The sequence below is a fragment of the Rhodnius prolixus genome, unplaced genomic scaffold, assembly GCF_049639745.1.
Source record: "Rhodnius prolixus isolate KJV_2025 unplaced genomic scaffold, Rpr scaffold_8, whole genome shotgun sequence".
NCBI lineage: Eukaryota > Metazoa > Arthropoda > Insecta > Hemiptera > Reduviidae > Rhodnius > Rhodnius prolixus.
The window spans coordinates 18419283-18447257 of NW_027411593.1; the positions used below are offsets into that span (position 1 = coordinate 18419283).

At 29.5% G+C, this 27975-nt stretch overlaps 1 protein-coding gene across 1 annotated transcript in view; it reads left to right on the forward strand.

Moving 5' to 3' along the window:
- LOC141450988 (uncharacterized) overlaps nt 1-27064 on the forward strand; it is a 269247-nt gene extending 242183 nt beyond the window's left edge. The window contains exons 3-7 of the mRNA XM_074121958.1: nt 4137-4217; nt 5704-5885; nt 6200-6398; nt 8252-8358; nt 9323-27064. Coding sequence (XP_073978059.1) covers nt 4137-4217; nt 5704-5885; nt 6200-6398; nt 8252-8358; nt 9323-9448 — 695 coding nt within the window. The 3' untranslated portion in view covers nt 9449-27064. The remainder of the gene's footprint in view (nt 1-4136; nt 4218-5703; nt 5886-6199; nt 6399-8251; nt 8359-9322) is intronic.
- Nucleotides 27065-27975: the final 911 nt, after the last annotated feature.

The following is a 27975-nucleotide window of genomic DNA, read 5'->3' on the forward strand; positions in this document are numbered from 1 at the left end:
GTATGCTGCTTATGTTCATGTTGTTAGGCTAAGATACCCGCAGGGACGCCAAGTGTACCCTGAAGAAGTGGCTAATCCACTTACTAGATTTCAAATATGGTCCTAAAATTGTTTTTCTCGCTTCATTTACGGCCTTCATCATTTTATTACCCCTACGGAGGTCTGACAGAGTAAGTCGAATTGAATGTTTCGCTTGAAAACAAATAGTTGATTTTTTTTAATTATTTAAGGCGCGTCAACATCTCAGACTTTTTTCAGTGCACTGCCAGCCTCCGGACAGTGTTCTCTCGTTACAGACAACACTGTCCATCACCAGACACTGAAGGAAGAGAAAATCTACGGGGCAGCAGCTAGATTCGAACCCGGGTCCTCCCCGTGGGAATCCAATACGCTAACCGCATAGCTAATCCCTTCCCTAGTTGATATAGTAAAGATAAAGTTAGCTCTATCGCAGGAATCTATAAACTGAGATTTAAAAATAAACAATGTTGCCCTTTGTAGTGGCAAAAAAAAAACATTATCTGAGAGTTGGGTAGGAAAGAATTGAAGAACTAAGCTGGTTTAAGTCTTTTGGAAAGATGTAGGGGTAGATCAGAAGATTAATTGGAGAGGCAAAAAAGTCCAACATCTTCGAGTTGTTACCTCGATTTCATTCGATTCACGGGCCATTTTATCATCAAATCTTTGCTCTTTCCCAATTTTTTCAAGCCCCTGCAGCAAAAAGCAGTTAATCATGAAAGCAAATCTGGTTACCTATTTACTGCCATCTTTGAAAATTAATTTGTCTTGGCTCTGAACATGTGGCTTGTGGTTTACCTACGCTGAGTGTAAATCGTCTACTATACATAAATGTACTGATGGAACTTGGTTACCCACACAATAATTGCCAGAGCTTCTCGGTTTATTGCTAAATAGTTTACCACTGCCATTTTTAATGTCCGTTCAGTTATAGAAAAAACAGTTTCCACTTTAAGCCTTTATTTCGTTGAATCTATATCCGTAGCGTTTTTTTGAATAATTTTAACTCATCATAATAGACAAACGGTGCACCAATTTAAGCTAACGATATTTGTAAAGTCGGTAAACACAGATTTATTTATTCTGTAAAGAATAATACAAATTATTATAATAGTGTTACAAATAAATCCTGCAAAATATAATATAAATAAAACAAACCTGGGCTAATGTAAAGAATAGCGCCCGGAGGTGTGGCCTGTTTATTTTTGGTGCATGCGCAGTACAGCACAGTTACCGTTGACTTTTTAAACTACTTCCCGCCAATGTTCAATATATTCTTTTTAAATTTCTCAACTTCCCGCTAATGTGCTGTATATAATTTTTTTGAATTTCTTAGCTATTTATGTTGAGCGCGCATGCGCAGTACACTTACTGCATAGTAACTGCTTCTTTTTCAACGTATTATCAGTTCCCGCTAGTGCCAGTGTGTAACTTTAGGTTCCTTTTTTTTGAAACTTCATAAAAGATGAGCGTTTTGAATTTACAGTTTTTCTTTAATTTAAAGCATGAATGTAGTCTGAGGGAGGATAAAGGGATGAAAGTTTTATCATTTTGAATAAGTGTTGGTTTAATTAGTAATAGATATGTAGGTCCGAAGTGTGGAAGTGAGATAAGTATGAAAAGGAGTCATTCTTCCATGGGCGATCAAATGAGAGCATTATTTAAGGGAGTGAATAAAGTGTAGAAACAGAAGGATAGGGATTGCATTGAATAAGGTAGGCTTCTTTTCTTTTGTTTTTCATGTGTCTGAATTACAAATTAGAGTTGCGTGTGGATTAGTGGGGCAGTGAGGGGGTGTTTTTATAAAAATAAAAAAATAGATCAGGGGGAGTGGGGGCAAAGCCCCCACAAAAAGGGGGTGTGGGGGGCACAGCCCCCCACGAAAAATGTTTAATAATCTTGAATTAATAATTCGAAGTGATTCTAATTCGCTGTTACCATATAACCCGCCAAATTTAAATGTAAATATAAAATAAAGAAATATTTTTATATTTACATTTGAATTTGGCGGGTTATATGGTAACAGCGAATTAGAATCACTTCGAATTAGGCCACACCTCCGGGCGCTATTCTTTACATTTACCCAAACCTGTAAAGAATAATTAAATTACAAGTTGTTTCAACCAACTAAATAAAAATTACACAAGGTAAACAATCAAGTCATTAAGCGTCACTCTCTAAGTTTCGAAGAACCTTCACAGTCTTCTAACCTGCACTCGCGTTCATGGTCGGGATCGTGGAGCGCTCTACTGGACAATTACATATTGTTAAATCTGCAAAATTTATTTACACCCAGATTACCACGCGCAATAGAGAAACTCCTTCTTACAAAAGAAAAAAAATGAGCATTGTAAGTGAAAAGAAAGAGTACAAATAATTCTTGCAACTTCTAGAATCATTTCTCAGTTGAAAATGACTTTTATTTATTCAATAAAAGCAATTTTTTTTCTTTTTTGTCGTTTTAAGAGTGGTTTGTAGGTTCATTAGAGCTAAAAAACTGAAGTGGCACTCAACAAATTATCAAGAGTTCCAACCTCTCCTATTGAATACTTAAATACTAAAGAAGGTTCTGTAGTTGTCTTATTCTTAATGAAGTGAATACCTCATTCTAGTCATCAAGGTTTCCTTTCATGATAGACACGTTTCTCTAATGATTTTGTGAATAAACTGGCCAAGAAATCTGTCTTACCATGCTAGTTAATAAAAGATGTGACATTGCAACATTCTTTCTTGGGGGTTCTTTCTTCATTCTTTTGTTCCTTTAGATACATGTATATCATTTCTTACTAAATTGGAGGAAACAGTAAAGAACTGTTTTCAATAACCTAAAAAAATATCTTCAGTAAAATGGTGCTTGAGGATTAGGGATTTTGATAAATAACTTTTTTTGTAAATATAAAAAAATCATGATATCAGAGTCCGAGCTCCCTGCAATATATCGCTTTTAAAACTTAAATACACAATAAAAATACAAATACATTTAAAAGATTATTACCTAAAACCATCTTTTTGGACTCAAAAGTGACCAAATCTGGGCAAAAATCAATCAAACAAATTTGATACGCTAATATATTTCCCAGTTTTAGGCAATAAAAGACGTTTATGGGAAAGTTGAATTCAATACAAGGAATACTGCTGAGCTGGGACAGAAATTAGTTACCAAATGAGATAATCCAATATGACTAAATAATTAGTATGGATATTTTTTAAACATTAACAATCAACCCAATGAAGTGTTCAATTGAAACCAACATTACTTATATTGGCTCTGAATATTTATCTAAGGATAAATTTAAATAATAAAAAGAATTAGAAGGTTTACATTTGTTAGACATCACGTACTATAGAGCAGGGGGTCTTCAACCTGGGTTCCGCGGAACCCAACGGTTCCTTGGAACGTTGTCAGCTGTTTCCGCAAGTGATATTTGCTCGCCCAAAACGTAAAAGTAAAAGGGAAATCATCTATACAAGGAATTTTTCATGTAGGTAGTGGACAGCCATATTAAAATATTATATTAATATAATATTTAAGTAAAAATTACAATATTAATATGGAGTGGATATACAAAAAAAGCAGTTGATTGTAAAAAATAAATATAAATACATATTTTATAGGTTAAAATAGAATATTGCAATTCGGTAAAAGTAATGAGCTTGAATACACCAATCAAGTCCCATTAATTATTATATCATCTAAATGTTAATTATTCAAAAAATATATTCTGTAAAAAAAAAAAAATAAAACCTGATTCGCTACCTCACAATTCATTGTCTTATTAAGATGTTTGCATTCAGATTAAATGAAGATACAAGTATAACTTGGCGAATTTGAGTACGAAAAAAGCTTTGATAAACAATTTTATCTGCTACCTAAACATGAGGTTCCTTCAAGAAAACCATGAGCTCCTCAAAGTGTAAAAGGTTGAAGATCCCTGCTATAGAGTGAATTATCCTTTACTAAAGAGTGACATCCACTCACTGCTGAATTGGCAACTCTTATCTTTAAAAAAATTGACATTAATTCACTTTTCTTACTTTTATTTATATTGTGAAGCTAATGACAATAGCAGTTGCAAAAGTATTAAGATATATATTTTTTTTTTATTTATTTGTTACAGCTGCCAGTACGAATCTTGTTGGAAAATTTACTCAAAGCGTAAGGAGGATCGTACAAGATGTTAAGGATGAAGGCACCTCAAGTATGTTCTAAATTTCATTTTGTTCAAATAAATACCTATTGGTATTTCATATTATTAATTGAATATGAAGATCTAGATCGGAAAGATTCTTTATGTTCGTTTAGCTTCAGAGATTTTAAATAAATCAAAATAAATTTGGTCTATTTCTATGCTCACAATTTTCTTTTATTCCAAATTATATATAATATTTCTTATATTTTACCTTGTTCGGCCTTAACTGAATTCTGATAGTTAAAAAACATTTACTTGTGAACTTACACTACGTGCTTATCTTGACACAGAAGTCAAGCTTGTTGCCCATAATTTGTTCTTTATACTAGGAACTATAAACTCACTGTATTCGGCGGGGATTCAGAGGGAGCCGTCGCCACCATAACTGTGAAAGCAAGTTGATCTAATTCCATTTTCATGAAAATAAATCGATAAGGAACTTTACTTTCTATAAAATTAAGCAATTGTTATGCTATTCATAGGAAAGACTCTGGATGTAAATCCGAGAGAAATGGGTAAAGTTATACCTGTACTTGATTGAATAATCGGTTGGATCCGCAAAACTAGAAGATAATCTCAAGTTTTGTCCGTTGTAGCAAACTGATTTTACACTTTTTATTTAAGTTGGAATTAAATTCAAATTCTCTTAATAAAACTTTTTAAAAAATTTATTTGTTAAGTTACACCAGCGCTAAGTACACTATAATAAAACTTAAATTCTATTTTTGGCAATGAAGAAATAAATTCTACGCTGTGAGGTAGAAAGTTATTCTGTCATCGGCAATCGTTTCACAAAACTTTTTGTTTTTAATTTACTGGTCTAATTGGATGGAAAAGTTATTTCATGCAGAATCTTTTTATTAATATTGGTAGTAAAAAAGTATATTACTGCACCTATAAAGTATTGATCACAATGCGTCCAACTTCATTTCACTGTCATTAGTGCACTCAATTTATAATGAAATAAAGCTTACCAAGAACCATTATTTGCGTAAGATGATAGGTTGATTACAAAATTAGTAAAATTGAATAAGCAGCCTTGAGTATTGATAACTTAAAACTGCAAACTTTTCATTAACAGTAAGACAAAAGAAGAAGAATAGTAAGAGCACGTAATGGGGAAGAATTTACCTTTCACATTATCTGGAAGTTAAGGATTTAATGCTTGGCGGGAACTAAATAGAAGAAAAGAGGGGATAAGTAGGCCAAAATAATACATATTTGTGCACTCTGTTGATAATCACATAAACTAACTATTCTTAAACAACTACGTGATGCGATTGTGTGCATTACCTTGAAAGACTTCACGATGCGTTTAACTTCTTCCTGAGAACTTTGTTGGACGTATGGATACAAAACATATTTTGCAGCAAATCGCACATATCATTACATTAATGCAAGAGCAAGAATCCAAACTAATACCATAAAAACAAATGCAGCTAGTTGGCTAATATTATATTTTACAAGGATATCAGTTGGATAAAATATGTTTTAGGTGGCCTTTCGAAAGAAGAGGTGATAGAAACTAATGAAAGATTACGCGCAGTAAGAGTGAGACTGGAAGATTCCTATGATACGGCTAAAAAAGCGTTAGTTGGTCTTATGACTAAATACACAGAAAGCAAGAGTGTTCGTAATGTCTTCCAGAGATACTCTCTTCTTAAGGCTATGATTAAGGTAAGTAAAATTGTTTTATTGTACATTTAATGCTTAATTTTGTATTTATAATGAAGTATTTTAGTCTTTCGGCAAATAGAGGTATTATTAGAATTAATTTGGTACAGTTAGCCTTTTCTTACATCATTTTTTACTCTCTTCCAGGTACACTCGTCGAGGCCAATTCAGTTTGCAAAGCATTTAAATGAAGATAAAATTAAATCTAAATGATCTTGCTGAAATTGGCCATTTAAGCGAATTGTCTTTTTTACCTAAAAAAAATAATTTTGTTTAAATAAAAAATACAATAATCTATTAATTTTTTGTTTTTATAGGAAGTAATACGCTTGGAAACACAATATTGGACCCTTGTAGATATACCTAAACAGGAAAAACAAGAAACTGTACCAGCATTCGTTTTACGTGCCTGTTCAATTATGGAGAAAACGCAAAAATCTGGGGAAGGGGTGAAAACAGCTGCAAAAATTGCTGAAGAGGCAGAGAAAAGGAAAGAACTGCTTGAAAGATTAAGCTGTAAGGAATTTATTTATCACATTAATCCATGTAATATAGATTTACTTAGGCGTAGATGTTGGGATCTCAATAAAGAACTAGTGACTAACATAGATATTTAATGAGACAACCTTTAAAAGTTATTTAATTATTTTGTTTAAACCACTGTATTGATGTTTTGCAATGCAATTGCTTGTGCGTAGTAAACAGTGAGACTGGCATTGCTTTTTCTTTCCAATAATTCTATTTATTGAATTCCAATGCAAAATAAAAATTGGTTTTCTTTGTGCTTTTCTCCAATGTTATTTTCAACGCTAAAATTTTACCTACTTAAAACTCGGTTGCAAAGTACTGTGCAAAGTTAATCTTCCGCCCTTCCGTCAAATTTCTGCCAGTTATCATCAATAAGTTAAATTTCAAAAATCAGATTCACATTTTTTAAACCATATCGATGACCTGCTCAAGAAAGTGCAGGTTAGCTTCATATCGAATAAGGATACATATATGTTCAAACGATTAATTATTCGAATTATTAACAGCCTCGCGTTTATTTAACGATGTTGATATTGTTTTATTATTATTATTAATGTTATTATTATTATTGGAATTATTATTATTCATTTTCAACTTATACAGAAATCAAATAAACAACAAGTCAGTGCTTTTGTGTAGTGAAGCTACACAAAACATAAGTTTTGTTATGTTGTGGCTTTTTTTTTTTAAATAGGCTTAGCAGTGCTGACTGCGAATTAGGCCAAAAAAAATTCAACTCGCATAATTTTTTTAATCCCACAAAAGTCCTATGAAATTTAATGGTGCGGCTAAGAATAAAATATGGTAACATACCCATTCGTGCTCAAAAAAAAATGGCTTCTCCCAAAATATAATGATATATAATATAATTATATATAATGTACTTTTTTTACATAAAGCGTGATAAGGTGCCTGGATAATTGGTGAGCTTTTCAGTGCATTGCTTGCACCAGGACTCTCGTTACAGAAATGTCCATTACCAAGACAGTGAGTTGTAAGTCACTTCTATAAGGAGAAAATTTAACAGGACACAAACTGGGTGTATTTCTATTTCTGGTTCTTCGCATGAAATAATTCAATTTGTTAAAAATAATTGCTGATAACAAAAAAGAACCAGTGCTTTTTTTGAAAAATTTCTTTGTTTAATCTTAAACAACACGGTAAACATTTATAAATGTTAATTTCAATTTAAAACTTCACAAACATAATTTCCAGAATCTAATGAAATTAGTACAAATCACTTTAATTACCAAGAACAATAGCTGTTGAATGGTTTGAGGCTGTATTCAGGAATAATTACAAGTTAGTTAGACTAGTTTGGTGTTAGGGTTTCTGTCATTGTCGGCTCGTTGTAAAACGTCTATCTACTCTTAACGAACACACCATTTTACTATCTTTAAATTTTGAAATTTATTTTCTTTTTGTTTTGTATCTAACAATTAAGGATTTTTTTTTTTTAATATTGATCAATTTTTTAAATTATTTGGTAGCATCTCCAATTACTTCTAACTTACTCTAAGTTTACCTGACTAAATAAAGGAATCATTGACTGTGTCAATTAAATGTTCTGTTATGGGAGTCAACTTATAAAGACTTGATTTATTTGGACGTCATGAAATTAACCATTAAGGAAAAAATACATCCTTAATAAATACTAGCTACTGTTAGTCCAGATTAACTGGGAAAGAACGTGTCAATGCTTTCTAAAAAGTTATTTTCCTCACTATATAGTGAGTGTCCCAATACGCTGGGTCAAAATTTACCGAATTCCTACTTAAACAAATGTTTCATCCCAATAAAGTTACTCATTTACTAAAACTGATCTAATTATATATTTTCAGATATGTCTACTGCCCAAATAGAAGCTGAAAATACCCAGTTGACCAATGATTTATATCGGCTGTTAAAGAAGTATACTGGATTAAGGAATATTATAAGGGAGCTAAAGGTAAATGAATTTAAATAGGATTTATGATAAGTTCATTGAATATAATTCTTACTTTCTATGCTGGATTCACCCTAAAACTGGAAGAGAATAACCTGGGTTCATATCATTGAAATTTCTTAGCTGGAGCTCACAGATCTTCGGTAAAAGATTGACGAATTTTAGCTAGTTAAATACAAATAAGTTCTTCCATATTACTTATCAAACAACAAATAAGAGAGTTCATTGAGCTCAAAATTTATTCAAATATTCACTAGGGGTCACCAGAGATATCGGTCACAGGTATAGATATAACATTCGTGGAGGGCAGCCGAAAAAGCTGGTTATAAATTACAAATGAATTCGCTTTTCAATACAGCCTCTTAATGCTATCTAATAACTATTATTTTTCTATTACTTTATTTTCACAACTGCAGTATATTTCTGCAATAAGTGAAGCTGGAACAACTTGATGCATAGAATAAATACATGAATAGCATGAGAGGAGAATTCATCCATTGGTGAAACTCCCAAAGAAGAAACAGTTCACCATTGTGCACTGGTACTTTTTTTAAAAAAAAAATTATATCGCGTTGCAACCTGCGCTTCAACCATTTTGGAGTATTTCCAGGCAATTTTGCAGTAAGTTGGGAAACTAGAGGATTAATATGTGAGGTAATTGAAGTATGAAATTTAATGTAACGGGATCTTGCAGCTTCAGAAACATGAGGATCAAGGAGATCTCGGTGCAAGGAAGAGTTCGATACAAAGTAAGAAGTATTAACGATTCGACGGAGTGCTTTTGACTGGAAAGATTGGATATTTTATACGTTGGTTTAAAAAGTTGTTATTCTTACACATACCATTTATTGAATATGATAATTTCTGATTTGAAAAAATTATATATACACTTTCAGCTTTTTATAATATTTGAATTGGCACTTTATTTTACAAATTAAATTATCATACTTTATTTTTTTTTTTCCAGACGGAGTATGTGAATTCCAAAGTGTACCCGATCTTCCCACGGTATACAATATTAAAAGATCTTATCAAAGATATAATGCATAATCCCGACTATATGGAAGTTTGCCATGAAGTTGATCCAGTTTAATAAACATGTATAAAACTTTTTAAGGTATAAAAATTATTGCAAAAGAAAAAAAATATTTAATTTTAAAAATAAATGTATAAATATATTGAATTTAATAAGTATTGTGGCAAATAGAGAACCAATTTAAAAACAAACAAACAAATGAAAATTATATACTGGTAATATTGTTATGATGATTTTAGTTCTTTATGTGTGATCAGTTTATTTAATGGTACAATACATTTGTACAGATAAATGATCAACTGAATTCGGAGAATTGAAATAATTTGGAAGAAATGTTTTTTTAAATGATAAAAGCTTGCTAGTAATTAAAACTGTTACTGGTAAGAACGGCTTTTGCGGAATATTTGTTCTGTTGGAGTACTGTACAGAAAATTATTGTGATTCTTAAATGTAAAAGAGAAATGAAATGGTCAAATTGACATGACAGTTCATAAATTGCCTTCAACAGTTTTTATTTCTTTTTCCAATTAATTTTTTTTTATACTTTGAAATATTATGTGACAATCTTATATTTCATTTTATGAATTTGAATCAGCTTTTTTAGTGACCGTAAAAATTTTGGAGGATTCAATTAACGAGTAATCGGTCCAAAAACAAAGGAATAGGGAAGGTACTTTTCTTCATGACTATTTCTATAAATATCTTCATGATCAAAGACTAAGAACAATATTTATGAAAATATTGTGTGCTAGAATTTGGCTAGTTAGCCTTAAAAGTTGGCGTTTCTAGATAATTTATATACGCAACTTTCCAAGGTTTGTGTATTACTGTAATAGTCGTAGGAATTTAAAAGAAGTAAACGATGTCTAGACTAATCCACCAAGAGCAAGGTGTTGACTTGAGAAGTAAATGAACATACGGGATCTCTGTGCTCACCGCTTTTATGCTTAGAAGTTCGAAACTAAAAAAAAAATGCACAATCATAAAAGAGGAACACTCTATAGTACTTGCTCTTTGAGCTCCAGTCCATTTTCAGCTCTTGGTGACCCTCGTTTTAATAGAAAATTATTCAAGCACTGCCAATAATTTGTTCAATAAAAGAAGTTTTTCTTCCAAATTAATCAAGAATAAAATTTATTTCTATTTGTCAAAAGCTTCTTAAATAACTTTATTTTCTTTCAAAAATATTGTAATAAGCGCTTTATAAAGTATTTATCAGCAATTAAAGCTGAAATGTACATAAAAATAAAAGCAAATCAAGTAATTGCATAATTATCTTAAGAAAAATTATACAAAAGAAAATTGTACATATAATATACAATCAAAAATTATTTACTATTTGTATTTTTTTTATTTTTTTTTATTTTTGGGTGATATTTTAAACATATATTTTGATTTGTTTTATATATATAAAAAAAATTCACCTCATTTGACAAAATGAAAAATAATGGAGTGAAAAGTGTAAAAGAAAATAACAAACAATGAGCAATGAAAAAAAAGAGTTGCGGTCTACATTGAAAATATCAAAACTAAATTTCATAAATTGAAAAATATGAAAATAATAAAAAAAATGTATGTATAAATAAATATATTGTGCGTGATATATAAATTATATGGTCATATTTTCATACTGTATAGTTGCATAAGTCCAAATTTTCTCAGGTTATCAAAAAATATGAAATTAAATACGGCTGTCATTTCTTCAAAAATAAAAACAGTTAACTTTTTTAACAACTTTTGTTTAGCGGATTCAAAAAAAGCTAATCAATTTTTCTACATGATAAAAAATTTATTAAAATTTTTGTGTTCAAATTTGAACATATTACCTTAGCTTTTTCAGCGGTATTTGAATTACCATAATATCTACTAATTGAAAATAATAGTGTATCTGTAAATTGAAACTGACTATATTATAATTTGGTTGTTTTATAACAGAAAAATTTACATTTTTCAAGATCAATGTTTCAAAGAAATTTTTAAACTGAGGCATGTTCTTGAAGGTGTACATTTTTTATTAATTTTTGTTTTTTTAAAAACTATTTCAAATGTATTCTTGCTTAGAGCGCTGCAGTTTTTGAATAATCGTTCCCTAAACTTAGTAAACATTCAAATTGTAGTTTCATTCCCAGAACATTTATATATATAATTGAAGTCAACAAACGTTACACAGCCAAAATTGTTAAATTCATACAAACGAATGAATCGAGTTAAGCATAAGCAACCAAAGAAGAGAAATGTATATTCTCAAGTGATTACAACAGACAAGAAGTTTATTTATTTATTTATTTTTAAATTAATACTAATCATCTTATCTGATGCAAACATTTCCAGCAGTTCGGGCACTAAATTATTCCAGGTACTACAGCACCTGACTACACTTTTCTATAAAGATAAATCAAATTTATTAGGTATTAATTTATTAAACTACAGAAAACATTTTTAATGAACTCCAACCTCAAATCTACTTAATGTTTTCCAAAGAATCTCGAATAAAATAAATTGTTTTTAACGAAGTATCGCTGCAGTGCTCAAATTAATGCTAAGACTGATAAAAATTTAATTTTTTTTATTATTACAATCAATTGAGTAAATAAAAATGATAAAATCATATTTTGCACTTTTCTTGCATGCAACAAGATTAAAATTTAAAATAACGATTTTTGAATATAATGTCGACATCTTTAAGGCACAATAATTAAAATATGAAATAATCTTTACAGTAAATTTTGAATCATTATTTTAATTATAAACAATACATGTTCTACATGATTGTAATAATCTGTAAACAGATTTATATTGGCCAACAAGTAATGCTTACATATATAAGTGACTTTAAGGAAATATATTTTATTGATTATTTTGTAAATCTTTGTTTAATAAATCATGTTCTTCTTTTGAGAAATAGTGTATACACAACAATCAACCGAGAAAAAAGTTTTAAGTTGAAGACGTGTTGAAGTTGAAGAAGTGTTCATCCTTTCGAAATTAATAATTTTAATCACAATCACAAGGAGCATCAATCCCTTTTTTATGTCTCAAAACAAAATGAACAAATACGTTTTAGCCCTGTTTATTTTCTTTCTTTTTAGGAGTTTGGTTTTGCTAACAATTTAAACCAGAATTTTTTCGTGAGGATTTGCTATTTGTTTGTTAAATAACATGTTAACAGTAACTTCGACACAATATAGTGTCCTTGAGCTAGCAATATTCTTAGTTGAAATACATACAATTGAGAAATACAAGATTCTTAATGAAAAATATTTTGAAATCGGTTAACCTAAAGTCTCTTTTTATATTGATTATAATTATATTATACTTCATCCTTAAAAATATCTTTGACATTAGGTACTCTTAAATTTTTGGAAAATATCCTCGTATTCCTTTAGGTAGTTCTTGGGCTTCGTGTCATTTGTATATTGTGACTAAGCAAGGTTAATTTGGAAATGTAGGCTTTGATTAGGATATGTTATAATTGTTTTGGTATTGCATTATTTTCTTTTCATCATTGCATTATATTGCATTATAACCATTAAAAGTTTAAATAAAGTTTTTTACAGAAGGTAGGAGATTACTCATTCAACTGTTTGATTGCAAAGGCGTTTACTAAAAAGGAAATAGCACTTCAGCGGCTGACTACCTTTATAAAATTAGTAATAAAATATGAAAGAAATTGGTTTAGTTCAAGATGGTACAATAATTTTATTAATTAAAAAAGAAATATATATTTAGACTAATTCTTGAGTACATCTATGTAGACACCAACTTATAACTGAATATAATTAATTCATTGCACGTGACCTCCATGCATAAACGATTGAAATTTCAAATGGGTTTATAAATAATTTGTCATCAACATCTTTGAAAATAAATCAAATGTTTGGGGAGAGTAAATTTATGATATTTCATTCAATTTCAAATAAGGAAGCCAAACATTATACTTTATCCTCACTTGACTGTTCAAAAATAAATTAATTGCCTATCATAATCGCAATCGGTTTTTTTTTTTAAGTGTACACGGAAAATGAAATGACAAAAAAATTATTGAAACTCTCAATACGTCACTGTAAGCAGTTAACACCAATATACGATTTGATATTTGTAAATATATGTAGGAGAAATATATCAATCCATGTATAATGTTGTTAAATGTAATAAACTTGAATGTTACATGTGTACTGTAAATATAATTCAATCCTATATGTTGTTTAATTTTTTTTTAAAGAGAGTGTTTACTAAAGTTCTAATGTTTTTAATGGCTTACTTATTTGGATTTCACTATTGAGACTTGTTTAATTTTGTAAATTTTAATGTTGTTCAAAGTTTTTAAGCTTAGTTATTTAGTATGCAAGATGTCTACATAGAGGAAATCAATTTGGTCTGTTAGATTTCTTTACCTTTATTTTACCTATATTAGATTTCTACTTTATTAGTAGATCTCCACTAACTATTTCTGGTTAATAATTAAGTTTACGTTATATTACCTCATGTGTCAAAAGTTACATCTAAAGATTTAATAAATAAGAGAAAGAAAAGAATAGACTTCAATCTGGAAACAAAATAGTAAAAATTATACAATTTTTTTAACCTTCTTTAAAATTAACTTTTCTAAAATTGCAATTTTGTCCCCAAATTTTACCTTTACATTTAGTCTTTCTCCAACTTCACAAAATGGTTTAAGTTGATTGAAACAAATTTCAGCTCACTGAAAAGAAGTTTTACCGTGTAATATAGCTGAACAATCTCAAAAATTTCAAGCAGTTATTGATTGCAACTAAAATTAAATCAATAAATAAAGAAGGAGTTTGCACAATAAGATAAACCAAAATGCAACTGATACTATATTAGGAGACGGGCCACTTGTTCGGTATATGTTATGTAATCATTCACTCTCATTTTTGTAATCATTGGGTCCGCAGTGGACACAGTGGAATTCGTCGACTACTGTCTTTTCAGAAATTCCTTGAAGGTAAGAAACTTCTCTGAATGCTAATCATTAGGTAGATTAGATTAGATAGTAGATGGGATGGGACCTATGCCCCAAGGCACCGCAGCCACAGAAGACTTATTGTGCCAGTCCCTTCTTAGTTCTAGTAGGCGAACCCTCCCCTCCTAAAGAGGTCAAGGACTTTCCCTACTAGTTCTTTTTGCGCTACTATCTCCTTCGGCCTCAACGTTCCAAAGGTTTCAAAGCGCAAACGTTCGATTGCAACGCAATCGAACAACAGGTGAGAGGCCGTTTCCTCCTCTTCCTGACATAATCTGCACCACGGCTCCGAGCTGATAAGCTCCACCTTGCGCAGATGCTTCTTGAACCTACCGTGCCCCGTGAATAGGCCTGTAATCAGAGTAATCTGATTTCTGCCCAAACACAGGGTCTCTTTGGATCTTTGCTTACACAGCCAAGGCATCAAGGTCTTGCTGTGTTTAACCCCAGGACACATCACCCAGTTCTTTTCGTGCTCCCTCCAGATCCAATCTCTGAGAGCCGCGCGAACCGAACCCCTGGTGATCCCCAGGACAGGCTCTGGACCCATTCCTGGCCCCATTCCTGGCCAGATAATCAGCTTTTTCATTCCCTTCAATACCCACATGACCCGGCACCCATTCCAACCGAACTTTGTTGTGCCGCGCCAGTAGTTCTAGGGCCTTCCTGCATTCCCAGACCAGGGAAGAGGTGATTCTGAAGGATACGAGAGCCTTCAGTGCAGCCTGGCTGTCCGAAAAGATGCGAATCTCCCTATTTCTAGGTTCCATCCGCAGGTTTTCCTCAGCGCATATTTTAATAGCAAAAACCTCGGCCTGGAAGACTGTGGCGTATCTCCCAAGAGATCTCTCAATGAGTACCTCGGGTTTGACCCCATACACTCCAGACCCAGTCCCACAGTCCATCTTGGAGCCATCGGTAAACCAAATGCCTCCCTTCCGGTACTGATCCGTCCAGTTTACCCTCCATTCAGTCCTCGGTTTAATACACACCTGAAAAGGAGTCTCGAAACTGTATTTAGGACAGATACTGTCCCCTGCCATGTCAATAACCGGCCCAGGGTCGACCTTATCTGAAATAATCATATGGCCAATGCAGGAACTTATACGCCTAATCATTACGTAAGAAACTTATTTTACTAATGTCCTTGGAACGAAGATAAAAACAAATTCACTATTTCTTAATCCCACTAATTTAGCAACTAGGAGGTTTGAACATTGTCATGCGTGAATGTGACAATGAAAAGTTACATTTAAAGGTACAATTTAACATTGGCGTTTTTGTACAGGAAAGTAAAAGTTTGCAGCTCCTTTCTTATGACTCTTTTCTTTCGAAACCAGGATTGTAACCCAATCTAACCGAATAATTATCAATTAATAAAACTATCTTCTAATTACATGACGTCTAATTTAGGTGTCTCTAACAATCTATGGAAGTAATTTCTGTGGAACTCATGGCGACAGAGTGATACTTAATCTCTTTTTTTTTTTTACTTACTTTTCAGTTGTTTCTAGTCATGAAAGTCCAGCTAGGGTAACAATTATTGAGAAGCTAAGTTCATCTTTTTACAGAATAAATTTCATTTAAGTATTAAATTGATAAAGAAAAAATTAAGAAGTGGCCCTGTAATTTTATTACACTGTATTTAACAGACATTTTCTTAACATAGCGTTCACTTTAGAGATACTTTTTTAAAACAAAAGACATGAGAATTATTAAAAAAGGGATTGTGAGTAAAAGTATAAATGAAAATGATTGAAATAAAATGAAATGAGAAGGAATTATTAATTGTTAATCAATAGTGCCTTTGACAAATAATCTAAATGAAAAAACAGAGAACATTATTAGAATGCTCTATTAAGTTTTGATTATGTCAAATGTAGGTAAAGATATAGGCTTTTTTACTTTCTATTTCATTAGCTTCCATCAGTTTATTTATTGTTCATCGTGTACATTAAAACAAAAAAACATTTAAAATATTTCATAAAGAATAATAAAATTAAAAAAAGGTTGACACCAACGAATAATGTTACAGCACTGTTTTAAAAATAATCAATTCAACTAAATAAAAATACCTTGCAAAAGATTTCTACTGAAACAATTAAAAATTTACACAAAAGCATTGTTTAAATTGATGTAAGAATTATTAAATATTATTATTATTAATTGTGGGTGTATTATTAAAAATATAATCGTATATAAGATATACATTAATTATCATTGATGGCATAATTTATTTTGTGCACTTTTGAAGAATTCAGATTTTTTTTTTTAAAGGGAAAAAAAATACATGTTCATATAGCGTCATGAGAAATCTGTAAATGTTTTTATAATGATCAGTGTCTATAAATGTTAATTATAAACCAATGTATTGTTACTTAAAAGAAAATATTTGTTTAGTTTAACTTTAAGTTTACAATGTTTTTAAAAATGTTCTAAAATTGGAAAAATAAGTAATATATTACGTGCAGTTGGTTACTAAAAAAAAAAAAAAAAAAAAATGTATTGATAAAAAAGAACTATTTATTAGTAGTTTCATTAGATTTAAGTGGGGAATGAATGAAATGTATTGCCCAGTGTCCTAATTCTCTTTCGAAAACAGTAGTGAACGTTGCTTTGAACAATAGATAGTATTTATCTTCTCCTGAAAAGGATAACTCTGCTTGTAGGTTTATACAAAATATTAACTGTTTTTGTTCATTGTGTTCCAAAATGCAGAAATCTGTAGTTGTTAAATATTTATATAATTAATATATAATTAAGTAAAAACCTGTTAATAAGTTTTTATATATACATCTTTTTTGTCTAATTAATGTAGTTGTAATAAAAATATACCGGGAGTCTCAAATTTGCTGCCTCTTCGAGGAATATTAAAAATAAAACAGTAAGTCAAATGAATTCTTCTCTTAGATTTTGTGAAGAATATAAATTTAGCGACAGCTTGTGTTTTTTCTGAAGATTCTGCTTACAAATTTATTTATTTTTTTAAATTGAAAGTATCTTCTGACCACTTTTTTTTTTGTTTGTTTGTTTTGTCTCACGTAAACGTTATAAATGTATTGTTTTGATCTAAAAGCGAAAGGGTATTCAGCCAAATGAGCTTTATTTCTTAAAACGCTGCTTAAAGAAAGGCGTCGCTAGCATATCTTCAATCTGTAAGCGCGGCCGAGTGCTAGGACCTAACAATTCTAATAGAGTTAGATGTTTGCGTGGTTATCCTGGCCTACATTTATCCAAAACGTCATAAGGCAAATTCTGTGGCACTCAATTTACTTTGGAAGAAAATTTCTCCCATTATTTTTTCCTCTAGCCTGTATGCGAAGTACTGCTTCCAATTTTTAGTCCATTTAGGATCTTGATAATGAACGGACATTTGGGTGACTGCCAAACAGATTATTCATTTTCGTTCTTTTTACAATGTCCATTGGTTCTTTTGAAAACAAGCATTTCATTTCTCAACAACCCCTAGATGTGTTTTTCTAAGATGAGATCAACCTAGATGTGTTTTTCTAAGATGAAATCTAGGTGATTTCTTTTTTCAGCCTTTGTCAACTTGGAAAGTGATCACAACCCGATAGTCGATGAATAATCCAACAGTTTTGCTGATTGTAAGTGGAACTGAATGTAGTGGAATATAGGATATGAGTAAAGATATAATTGAATTTTCTCCTACAAAAAACTCCACTTCGTATTCGGTTGAAACTTGGTTATCTTAAATTACAAAGTTTCCGTCATAACTACAAATTCCTGCGATAGGTATCTCTTTGATCATAAAAAAAAGTTTAAAAAACAAAATCAGTTATATTCCGAAATAATAACAGTTATGAAAATGTAGGTGCTGGTACTGACTTTATTGTATCATAAATATCAATTGTGTTGAATTTATGTATTTATGAATTTATATATTTATTTATTCAATGTAGTGTGTACACAGATGGTTGCAGATTTCCAGAGATAATCTGTCCTACTTTCAGTTCTACACAAAATTTGAGGGAACATATTTGAAATTTCTTAAGAAATTTTCCAACAATGTAGCTACTCCTCTGAAGTTGTCACTTCGGATATGTTAAATTACTTAAACATAGATTGTTAAATAAAAAGAAAATTAAAAAATTAAATTAAAACTTGATTGCACTGCCAATTGTCCAATGTATTTTATATGGTTGAAGAATGAATAAATAAAAATTACACTGTTTGTATTGATATTTTGATAATGAAATTTTAAATTAATAAATTGAAAAAAAAATCAAAATACATAAAAATATATCTGTATTACAAGATATATTTAATAGCATTAAGTTCCCTGCATTGATTTTATAGATATTTAGAGGATACTGTAAATGTACACATATCAAAGAGATGTTAACATGAAAAAAATTTGTTTTAAGAGTCGGACTCTTTTATATAAGTGTATTACTAAACCCTGTTAAGATACTATGCTGCTTACAGTAAATTAAAGAGGAAAAAGAATATAAAAAAAGAAACAGTTGAAGGTTGTTATTATTTTGCCACAAATTGTTAGAAAAAAAAATTAATAAAAGGGAAATGATTTGATCCACTGTTTGTAAAACATTTAGCTGCAAGTAAATAAAAAATATTAACAAAAATGTTGAATTCTGTTATCAATAAAAAATAAAATAAATAATAAGTCATTGTCTACTCGATGTTTCAAATATTAAAATCTAAATGAAAAATAAAAACTTTGTTATCAAAAAATAAAGTTAAAAACTGAAACTAGCTAACATAGCGAGTACGCTATCTTTGATAGTAAACAAAAATTGAACTAAAACAGTAGGCAATGAACAATTAAACAAAAAACAAAATGCCTGTGATTATATAAAATTTCTAAGTATAAGATATAAGAGGAACTAAGTTTTATGTTTATTCTCTATCAATTTAACGTTTTATAAAATTGCAAAGTAATGCTTTGAGTCTCGTTCTGTTTAAATGAAATATTGAAAAATAAATTTCTGACACGAGTTAGCCTTTGGTGCGAGAGTTAAAGTTTTGGTTGCTGTATCTAAAGTTAGTAACGGAGTAGGTGATGGGAACTGTTGCCGACTTTCTACATTCTTTTTATTTTGATGTAAAAGTGGTTCTTCCAAACGGTTAAACATTCGAAAACTTAAACATAGATTTTCGAATTGCTGTATTGTGATTCAAGTGTAATATAAGTGTTCACTTTATAAATTAGCTTTTCACTATTGTGTTACTTGCATCACTATAGTAATGCAATTTTTAAAATATCGTATGCTCTATTCTTTTTCGCTTTGAAACCGTTTACAGTATCTTGGGCAAGGTAGCGATACTTAGAGTGAAAATGAAGCTGTTTCCTACAAAACCACGATTATAAGGACCACAGCAATTAATCTTACAATAAATGAATACAAAGTGAGATTTGGTCTTTTTAAAAGCCTTTAAAATCAGTTCCGTATGATTTGTAATAAGTTATGGTAACTTGCTGTTGATTTTTCTTAAACCATCAATTAATAGAGTATCTTTTGAATTTCATTACTTTATATTTGCAAAGTAAAAGATACTAGTTTCTTTAGGGAAGTTACTTAAGTTAATAGTGAGTCAGTTATTGATCCATATGCATATTTTGTTAAAGTAAGTGTGTTATTAAATTATTTTTATTTATAACAAGCAAATATTTCAAGTTTACTACATTATGATTTAATAGTAAAACACCTTATAAATGGAATATATACCGTTTGTATATACCGATTAAATCTGACTGAAACTCCATGCCTGAGAAATTTTGACGGTGTAATCAGAAAGAACAGAATCCTGTAAAGTTGGATGTCTTACTATAAAATGTCATGAAATTTCCTTCAAAATCCACTTTTATCTGTCGATAAAAAAAATACTTTCGGCTACCAAATCTGCTTAAAGATCACAAATTAAAATTTAATTCTATAATTTTCTTGAACTACAAAACAATGAAAGTATTAGTTTCAATTCCACTAGGAAGATAAAAAGAAAACTTCTAGAACACGAAATAGTTTCTCCTAAAAAAGAAGTTTGTACTTCTTTATTGTTCATTAAGTTTGCCCAAGTACGTGTATTGTTCTGTCAAAAGTTGATTATTTCATTTATGTAAGAATCAAGACTCTTTTCTCTTGAATTTCATCTATATGGTCCAGAAAATTTGCTATTTTTTCGCCAGTTATTGTTTTACTTTTTGCAAGGTAATCAATATTAATAATAAGAAAAATCCATTTTGCATCTCAGAAAGCACTGCTTCTGACCTTCCCGCAGATGCAATCTTCTTCAGCTGTTTTAGCAGTAAATACAATCAGCGGAAACTCAGTATAGTGAGCGATCACAGTAACAAATTGACGCACAAATCAGTTTTTATTATTTCTTTTAATGGCCCAAACACTGCTGCAAAATTCATTTTTGCATTTATTGTTGCCCAGCATTCCGTACTCTTTCTTCTGGTAAGTCTACGGTGGCAGCAATTTAAACACGTTTGATAGCCGATTGCCTTTTATTCCGTATTGTGTACCTTCTCGTATTTTAATGCCAATTGCGTCCTTCGGGACATTTTTCAACGTGGATCATCTTCAAAGGAAGAACATTCGCTTTAAAAACAGCCGCGTTACATAAGTTTCAGCACATCTACTTAATAAACAGCTATGTACTGGAACTATTTAACAGATCATGCTGACCACTAGCATAAACTAAACTTCATTAGGAGATTCTATATAAGGCCGAGAATTTTTCAAGTTGCCGCAATAGGTCTTCTATTTTTGAAGAAAGCATTTGCGAGTTACTAATAAACCGAATTCTGCACATTCTACTCTGTTGACGTCCGATGAACGAACAAATTGTAAGCTAAGAAAAGAGATTCTTCTACATTTACTGATCGGCAACTCTATTTTATAAGGAACTCTGCTTGAATGCGAACATCAAAAATGCCTTTACAAATCTAAAAAGTGAATATTTTTGACTTTCTTTAATCGGTGTCTAATTGACAGAAAAAGTCTCAAAGGATTACCTGAATACATATTATTTTACAAAGGTTTCACTTATATAGTCTCTGATTGGCTGTATAATAAATTGGTAGTCAGATGTTAGGATTGCGTTCACTGAAACATCTTATTCAATTCTCTCTATTTTCTTCTACAAGATTAATTCTTTCACTTAACTCATAAAAAAAGTAGTTTCTTAAAAAAAATTGTCTTTTGTTTATGTAAATATATATTTTTTAATTCAATAATTTGATCCATTATTTAATTATCATAATTTAATTTTCCATCAGTTAATCGTAATTTAATCAATACTGATTAGTGACAATTGTCAATAAATTCTTTACTTTTTAAACAAATCTAATAGAGTGCAACCGGCATTCTGGCTACATGTTTTGTAAGCTTCAGAATTTTTTTTTTTTTTTTTTAAAGATTCACGCATAAAAACGGGGTTCGTACCCTAAAAATAACCAATTTCAATAAATGAGTTGAAAGCCAATCACAAATTTACGCTTAACTTAAAAAAAAAAAAAAAAATCATATTTTAGTTTTGGACCGTAACTTTATTTCTCTTATAAGAGGTATTAACTAGTATTTTGAAAATTTGGTAAGAAATCTAACAAATTTAATAGATCCCTTTTATTTTATTGTTTTAAATTAAAATAATAATTTTATTTTGTAATTAATTTCAAAAAAGTAAAATTAATCTGAATATTGTTACCAAAAAAATAAATGTATAAACAAATCAATTTGAAAGTAATTACCATTAATTTTTAATTGTTTGTATGTTGTTATTATTCGTGTGCTTCAAGTAAAATTGTGTAGCTGCTTAGCAAATTATAATACGGAATATAATGTAAAAATAGTAATAATAATAACAATAATGTCGGTTATATGTGAAAAATATATAAATATAATAAAGTAAGTGTTGTAATAATTTATGCTTTTTACAAATGAATTTATTTAAGTTTTGATAATTTTATTGAAATACTTAATCAAATGATTTTTTTGATGAAAGTTCGTACAGTTTATAATATGAAACTTTTTTTGTGCTGTTAAAAAATTTTGGAAATAAATATTATCATAATAATTTTGCTTAATGAAAAGATAGTTTTATAGTGAACTTATACATTTTGGATTTGTAGGAGTTTTTTTGAAGTTTCTGATGTGTTTGATGCAGAATTGTTTTGAAGTTAGGAAACCAAAGCATTATGACTTTTATCAATTCTATCGGAGATTAATTAAAACTTATTAAAGTAATTCATTTTAAAAAACTGATATTAGATTGGGTTATTATTGGCGAAAAGAAATAGACTCACGAAATAAAAATAGTTATGTTTTATATTTATTATTAATGCTATGTGCTTTAGGCAAGAAACATTTTATTAAAAATCATTTATCTTAATTGCCCTGAACTGACAATGGTTTACACTTTTACACAACCATCATTGACGATCTTGTTTCATTTCTTAAAATTTTTACAAATTTATATTACTGTGCCACACAAGTTTTTCAATTTTTATTTTTATTTAATTTTTTTATAATAAAGGGTAATTTTTTATTTCTTACTATTCTTAACTAGTTCAGTATTCCAACAAGTGGATTCCAGAAGGTATTGTCTTTCTTAGAAAAAAATATATAGTTTGCTCTTTATTATATCCGTTACTTTTTTTTTTAAACTATTGAAGGCCTCAATCAAATTTAGAAAAATTTTGGAAAAGAGTTCATAGTATCATAGTTTTCTGTTTAAAAAAAAAAATGATGCATCAAAACTTAAAAATTTGGTACTTCTTTCTTCTCTTCTTTAACAGTACCAAATTTAAACAATAAACAATTCGTTATGAGCTTCTTTTTTGCCAATAATCATTTTAGTCATCCGCCTTATTAGGAAGGCTAGTAAGTAGTTTTTTTTAGAACGTTTCGTTATTTTCAAGTGAAGAATAAATAAGAATTATTTATTTTATTATGATGACAGTAAACTATAATTTCTAAATGTACTTCATTTTGTTTATTACAAATTAGAAAAGATTTGGTATTTACTTCAATGAAAAAATTTATTCTAATGAGTTCAGTTTTTGCAAACTGTTAGCTCCTTAATAAAATTATCCTTTTATTGATGTTAGAATGTAAAATTGAAAGTTTATAAAAAAAAGTATTAAGAAAAGTAACCATTTTTGGAATAGGTGTTGCATTTACGAGTATTAAGTTACTTCTTTTCTTTCTTTAGTTTTATTAATTTTCACTTTTGCAATTTATTTACCCATTTATATTAACTAGATTATAACAATTAATTAGTAAAAGTAATTTTTATTATATAATATACCTTTTTATGTGGCGCAAAGAATTAAATAAAAATTTATATATATTGAGACAATTGTCATTATAAAGGAACATTGTCTCATATCCAAATAGGCCTAATTTAATGTTAAATATTTAAAAAAGTGGCAAAAACCATTCTTTTTTAAATGGTGTAAGCTAGGTTTCTTTTTTATTATTAAATTATACGGTAACTTGTAATTTATTTATATACTTAACTAGAAATATATAAAAAAGAAGTGTAATAAAATACTCTGATATTCGGTAAAAATATTATATTAATATATTATCCAGTAGGACAGTTGTATAAGGTTTGCTTCTGTATAGAGTATTGAAACATCTTATCTATTTTGGTTAAAAGAAAAATAAAGTTCTTTCTATTTAGGAATCCTTGGAAGCGATAGAAATGGAAAGAAGAGTTTTGTGTTGCGATGGAAAGATGATTTGTTATCATATTTTGAATCTTGGCGATGTGCAAAGCGAACAGAGATTTAAAAACATAAATTTACACAACTTTGAACTTTGATGTTTTATATACTGGCTGAAATTTAACAAAAACTAAAAACTGGTCCAATAACTTCCTTTTACCTGGCTACAAATTTGCCACCCAAACTCATTAAGATACGGACAGAATAGTACAAGGTTTTACAGTCTTGTGTGTACATAGAATAAAAAGCATTTAGAGCAGCTAGAAACAATGTATTTACAGCTTGCGTGGGATTGGTCCATCATCTCATTCAAATCGACTCATCCAAGTCTTCTCAATTCCCTCTCTTTCGTGACGAACGTCTTCGCGGCGAAGACTGTCTGATGTTGGCTGTCCAGAGTGGCAGTCACATTCCCTAACGCCTTATCAGCCTATTATGGCTGTCGTCACTGGATAATCGCCATTTACGAAATTAAGCCAATTGTTCTTATTAAATACATATTCTTCTATTTTACTTTGTATATTAAGTTTTTCAGTTACAAAATTCTTGAATATAAAATATTACATTCAGTTTTTATCGAGTGATATTGAGTTTTATAAATTTTACTTTATTTTATTCTTAAAGCGATTATTGGTCATTGTTTGCATACTTCTATAATGTTTACATTTCGTAAATATACCGAATTTTTCTACTCTCTATATTCTAGTTGGACTTGAAGTTTTATTATAAGTGGCATTACTATACTATTCTTTTTTTATTAGTAGTTGGCTGTTACTCTATCTTTTTTTTTTATACAAGTAGTGTAGCTCAAGAACTTGAGTAGTTCTGAATGTTTTCTGTTCCTTAGAATGGGGTACCTGATTCTTTCTGATTACACGAAAATTCTGAAAATTTTTGCTAGAAATAGGGATCTTATTAATTTTTGCTGCAAAAAGAGATACTATACGTTAACCATTGTAATTGCACATCCTATACTCAATGCTTGTACAAAAAAGAAATTGCCATTTCTGTGCCATTGAGAATTTCTGTAAACTCAAAATTTGATATTCAAGTCAAAAGACATTCAACCAAAATGGCTTCTTTCGTAGCTGTCGTCAAATGTTATGTTTTCTAACCCAAAAAATATTAAAAGTAATAATTACTTTTCTTTCTTATATACAAACTAAAGTAAATCAGCTCTGAGAGAGCTAAGTTAAAATTTTTATTTTACTTAATCTAGAATATTCATGTAACTGGAAAAACGCATATTATTCTTTAGTCAAACATTAATGTTAACATTACATAGTAAAAATAATAAAACGGGTTTTGTTTAACTGTTAATACACCGTTGAACAAGATTGCTCGTTTTTAAAAAGTAATGAAGAATAAAAAGACTAAAATGTACGAAAAATAAAAAAAAAAACTAATTCTAACATCTGATATTTTTTTTATACTCCCCTGATGAGAAAACTGCTGATAAAAGACAAAAAATATTGTTTAATGAATAATGAAAAATTATTTATAAAATTTTAAAAAAAAAATTTAAATAAAGCCAACTGAACTTTTGAAGGACTGTTTTTAAGGAGGTTTAATCACATAAAATTTTTCTAAAATGAATGAGTAAAATTAATATTTTGTATTAAATGATTAAAAATTTATAAAAATAAATAATATATATTAAATTCAAAAGGGAGCAAAGTGATTGTGTTTAAAAATTTTCTTTCATTATTGTTAAAATTATGTTTTTGTTTTTAATCATTGTTGTTTAATTTGCATATAATTGTTGGCCTTCCTAATTAAAAACGAAAATAAATTAATTGTAAGTAAAATTAAACATATATGAATTTGTAAACATTAAAAGAAAGAGATAATTCTTAATATAAAATTTACGAGAAATGTAATAAATTTGTTTCCTAATATTAAATGGATAATTGATAATAATAAATTGGAATACGCTTTGAAAATATATGTTGTGTTTTGTTCTAAAAATAAAAAAGAAAAAGAAATAACAAAACTCTATATGTTATAACCAATTATACATTTTACAAAATAATTGTATTTTTGTTTATCCTTTTAATTTTAACTTTAAATTTAATTACTTCCACTCATACTGGCATCCTTAATATACCTGAACTATTTACGATCGAATAGAAATATGTCACAGCTATGCAGCAAAAATGATGAACGCGTGACTTTCACAATGATGATTACCAGAGGAAAGGCTTAAAATTGGTTATTATTTCGCCGCATAAGTCTACTACGGAACTCCAACGAAAAAGTTATGAAATCATTCGGATGATCATACGTCTCTTGAGAAGGCTGAGTGAATCGCATAGGCCTGTCAAATACGAGTAAACAGCTCAGACCGTAGCGGCCAACAAGATTCACTCTTAGTTGTCCTTAACTTTATTTCTTGTCAGCAGAGAAATGTTGATCTAAAATAAATACACCTACACTGGTAATAATAACATTAGTTATTTAAAAAAATATTGTGATTGGAATCTTATTTTCATTGTAGTAAAACGTTAGAGAAGCATCTATTGAGGCACCACGGTAGCCGAGCAATTGAAGGTGAGGCCCGCTCAGCTAAGATGTTTTGTAGTTCTGAGTTCGATTCCCGGCCATGGACTTGGATTTTATTAAATTCATAATATGAGAAATTTGCTGTAAAGCTCGTTTGCTAGTCGATTCCATCCACATCTAATTTGGTAGTTGGATGTGAAGCCCATCTGTAAAAATAGACATTACTTTACTTTACAATCATTAATGATTCAATTTATTTTTTTAAGACATTGTTTTTTTGATGACTGATTCAATTATCCAAAATGAAGAAAGAATGTTGCCATTTCCAATCATTATTTTTTTTATCAAACTGTTAAATAGCAGCATAAGGTAATTAATTTTTTGTGAACTATTATTTATATAAAATTAATTTACATTTTAATTCTGTTATTGTAGAAACATGTTCCACATTGCTGGAGAAAACACACTAGTCCATAGGTCGAAAGCTTGGCAAAAAATATACAATAATGACTGGAACTGTCAATATTCTTTCTTCCTTATTATTAATCAATCCTTATTATACAATCAAGTAAAGTGTCGGAGGTGGGTGTCTAAATTAAATTTCTCATATTATCTCTAAACAAAATCGAAGGCCTAAACCGGGACCCAGAACCACAATATATCTTAATATTTGCGAGAATTCTTTTGATTTGTGATACAATCATTGTTAAGGAGGTGCTGGTTTCTAACGTCAATATGTTACACTAACATTAAGTGCTTTAACAGAATCTTCTATCTAGGAGAAATTCAGTGAAGTAATGGAGGTTATTACAATATCTTTTTCATTATTAAAAATAATTATATGTATAAAGTATTTTATTGAATTTAGGGCCAAATTTAGTATCTAAATTATATTACTGTTATGTTAACAAAGTATTAACATAGTGTACATAATTTATCTGACCATAACAAAAATAATAGATCAGGACTTTAAAAAATGTTTTTGAAAGGTGTTTCTATATTTTTAAGTGTTTCAATGCAAACAATAATTTTAACCCTTGTAAATTTTTTTTAACTTACTAAAAGTTACCAAAAAATAATATATTGCTATTCTATTGTGTGTTACATTTTCTTGAGCTTAGTAAACGATTGCATTTCTTTTCAAACACGTATTAGGTGTGAGCCATTATTGTAACAAATGTATCCTAACTGTGACTGTAGACAGAGGTCCTTATCGTTTGATATATCTTATGCCTCATCATTAATATTAAAGTTAAATTTTAGTAAAAACTTTAAAAAGTATGGTATTATTCAAGTTCTCAGAGGCACTTTTTTGAATATCCTGTTTAGTGACACTATTCGCAGTTTGGCACCGATATTGATCCCTACACCATTGTGAAT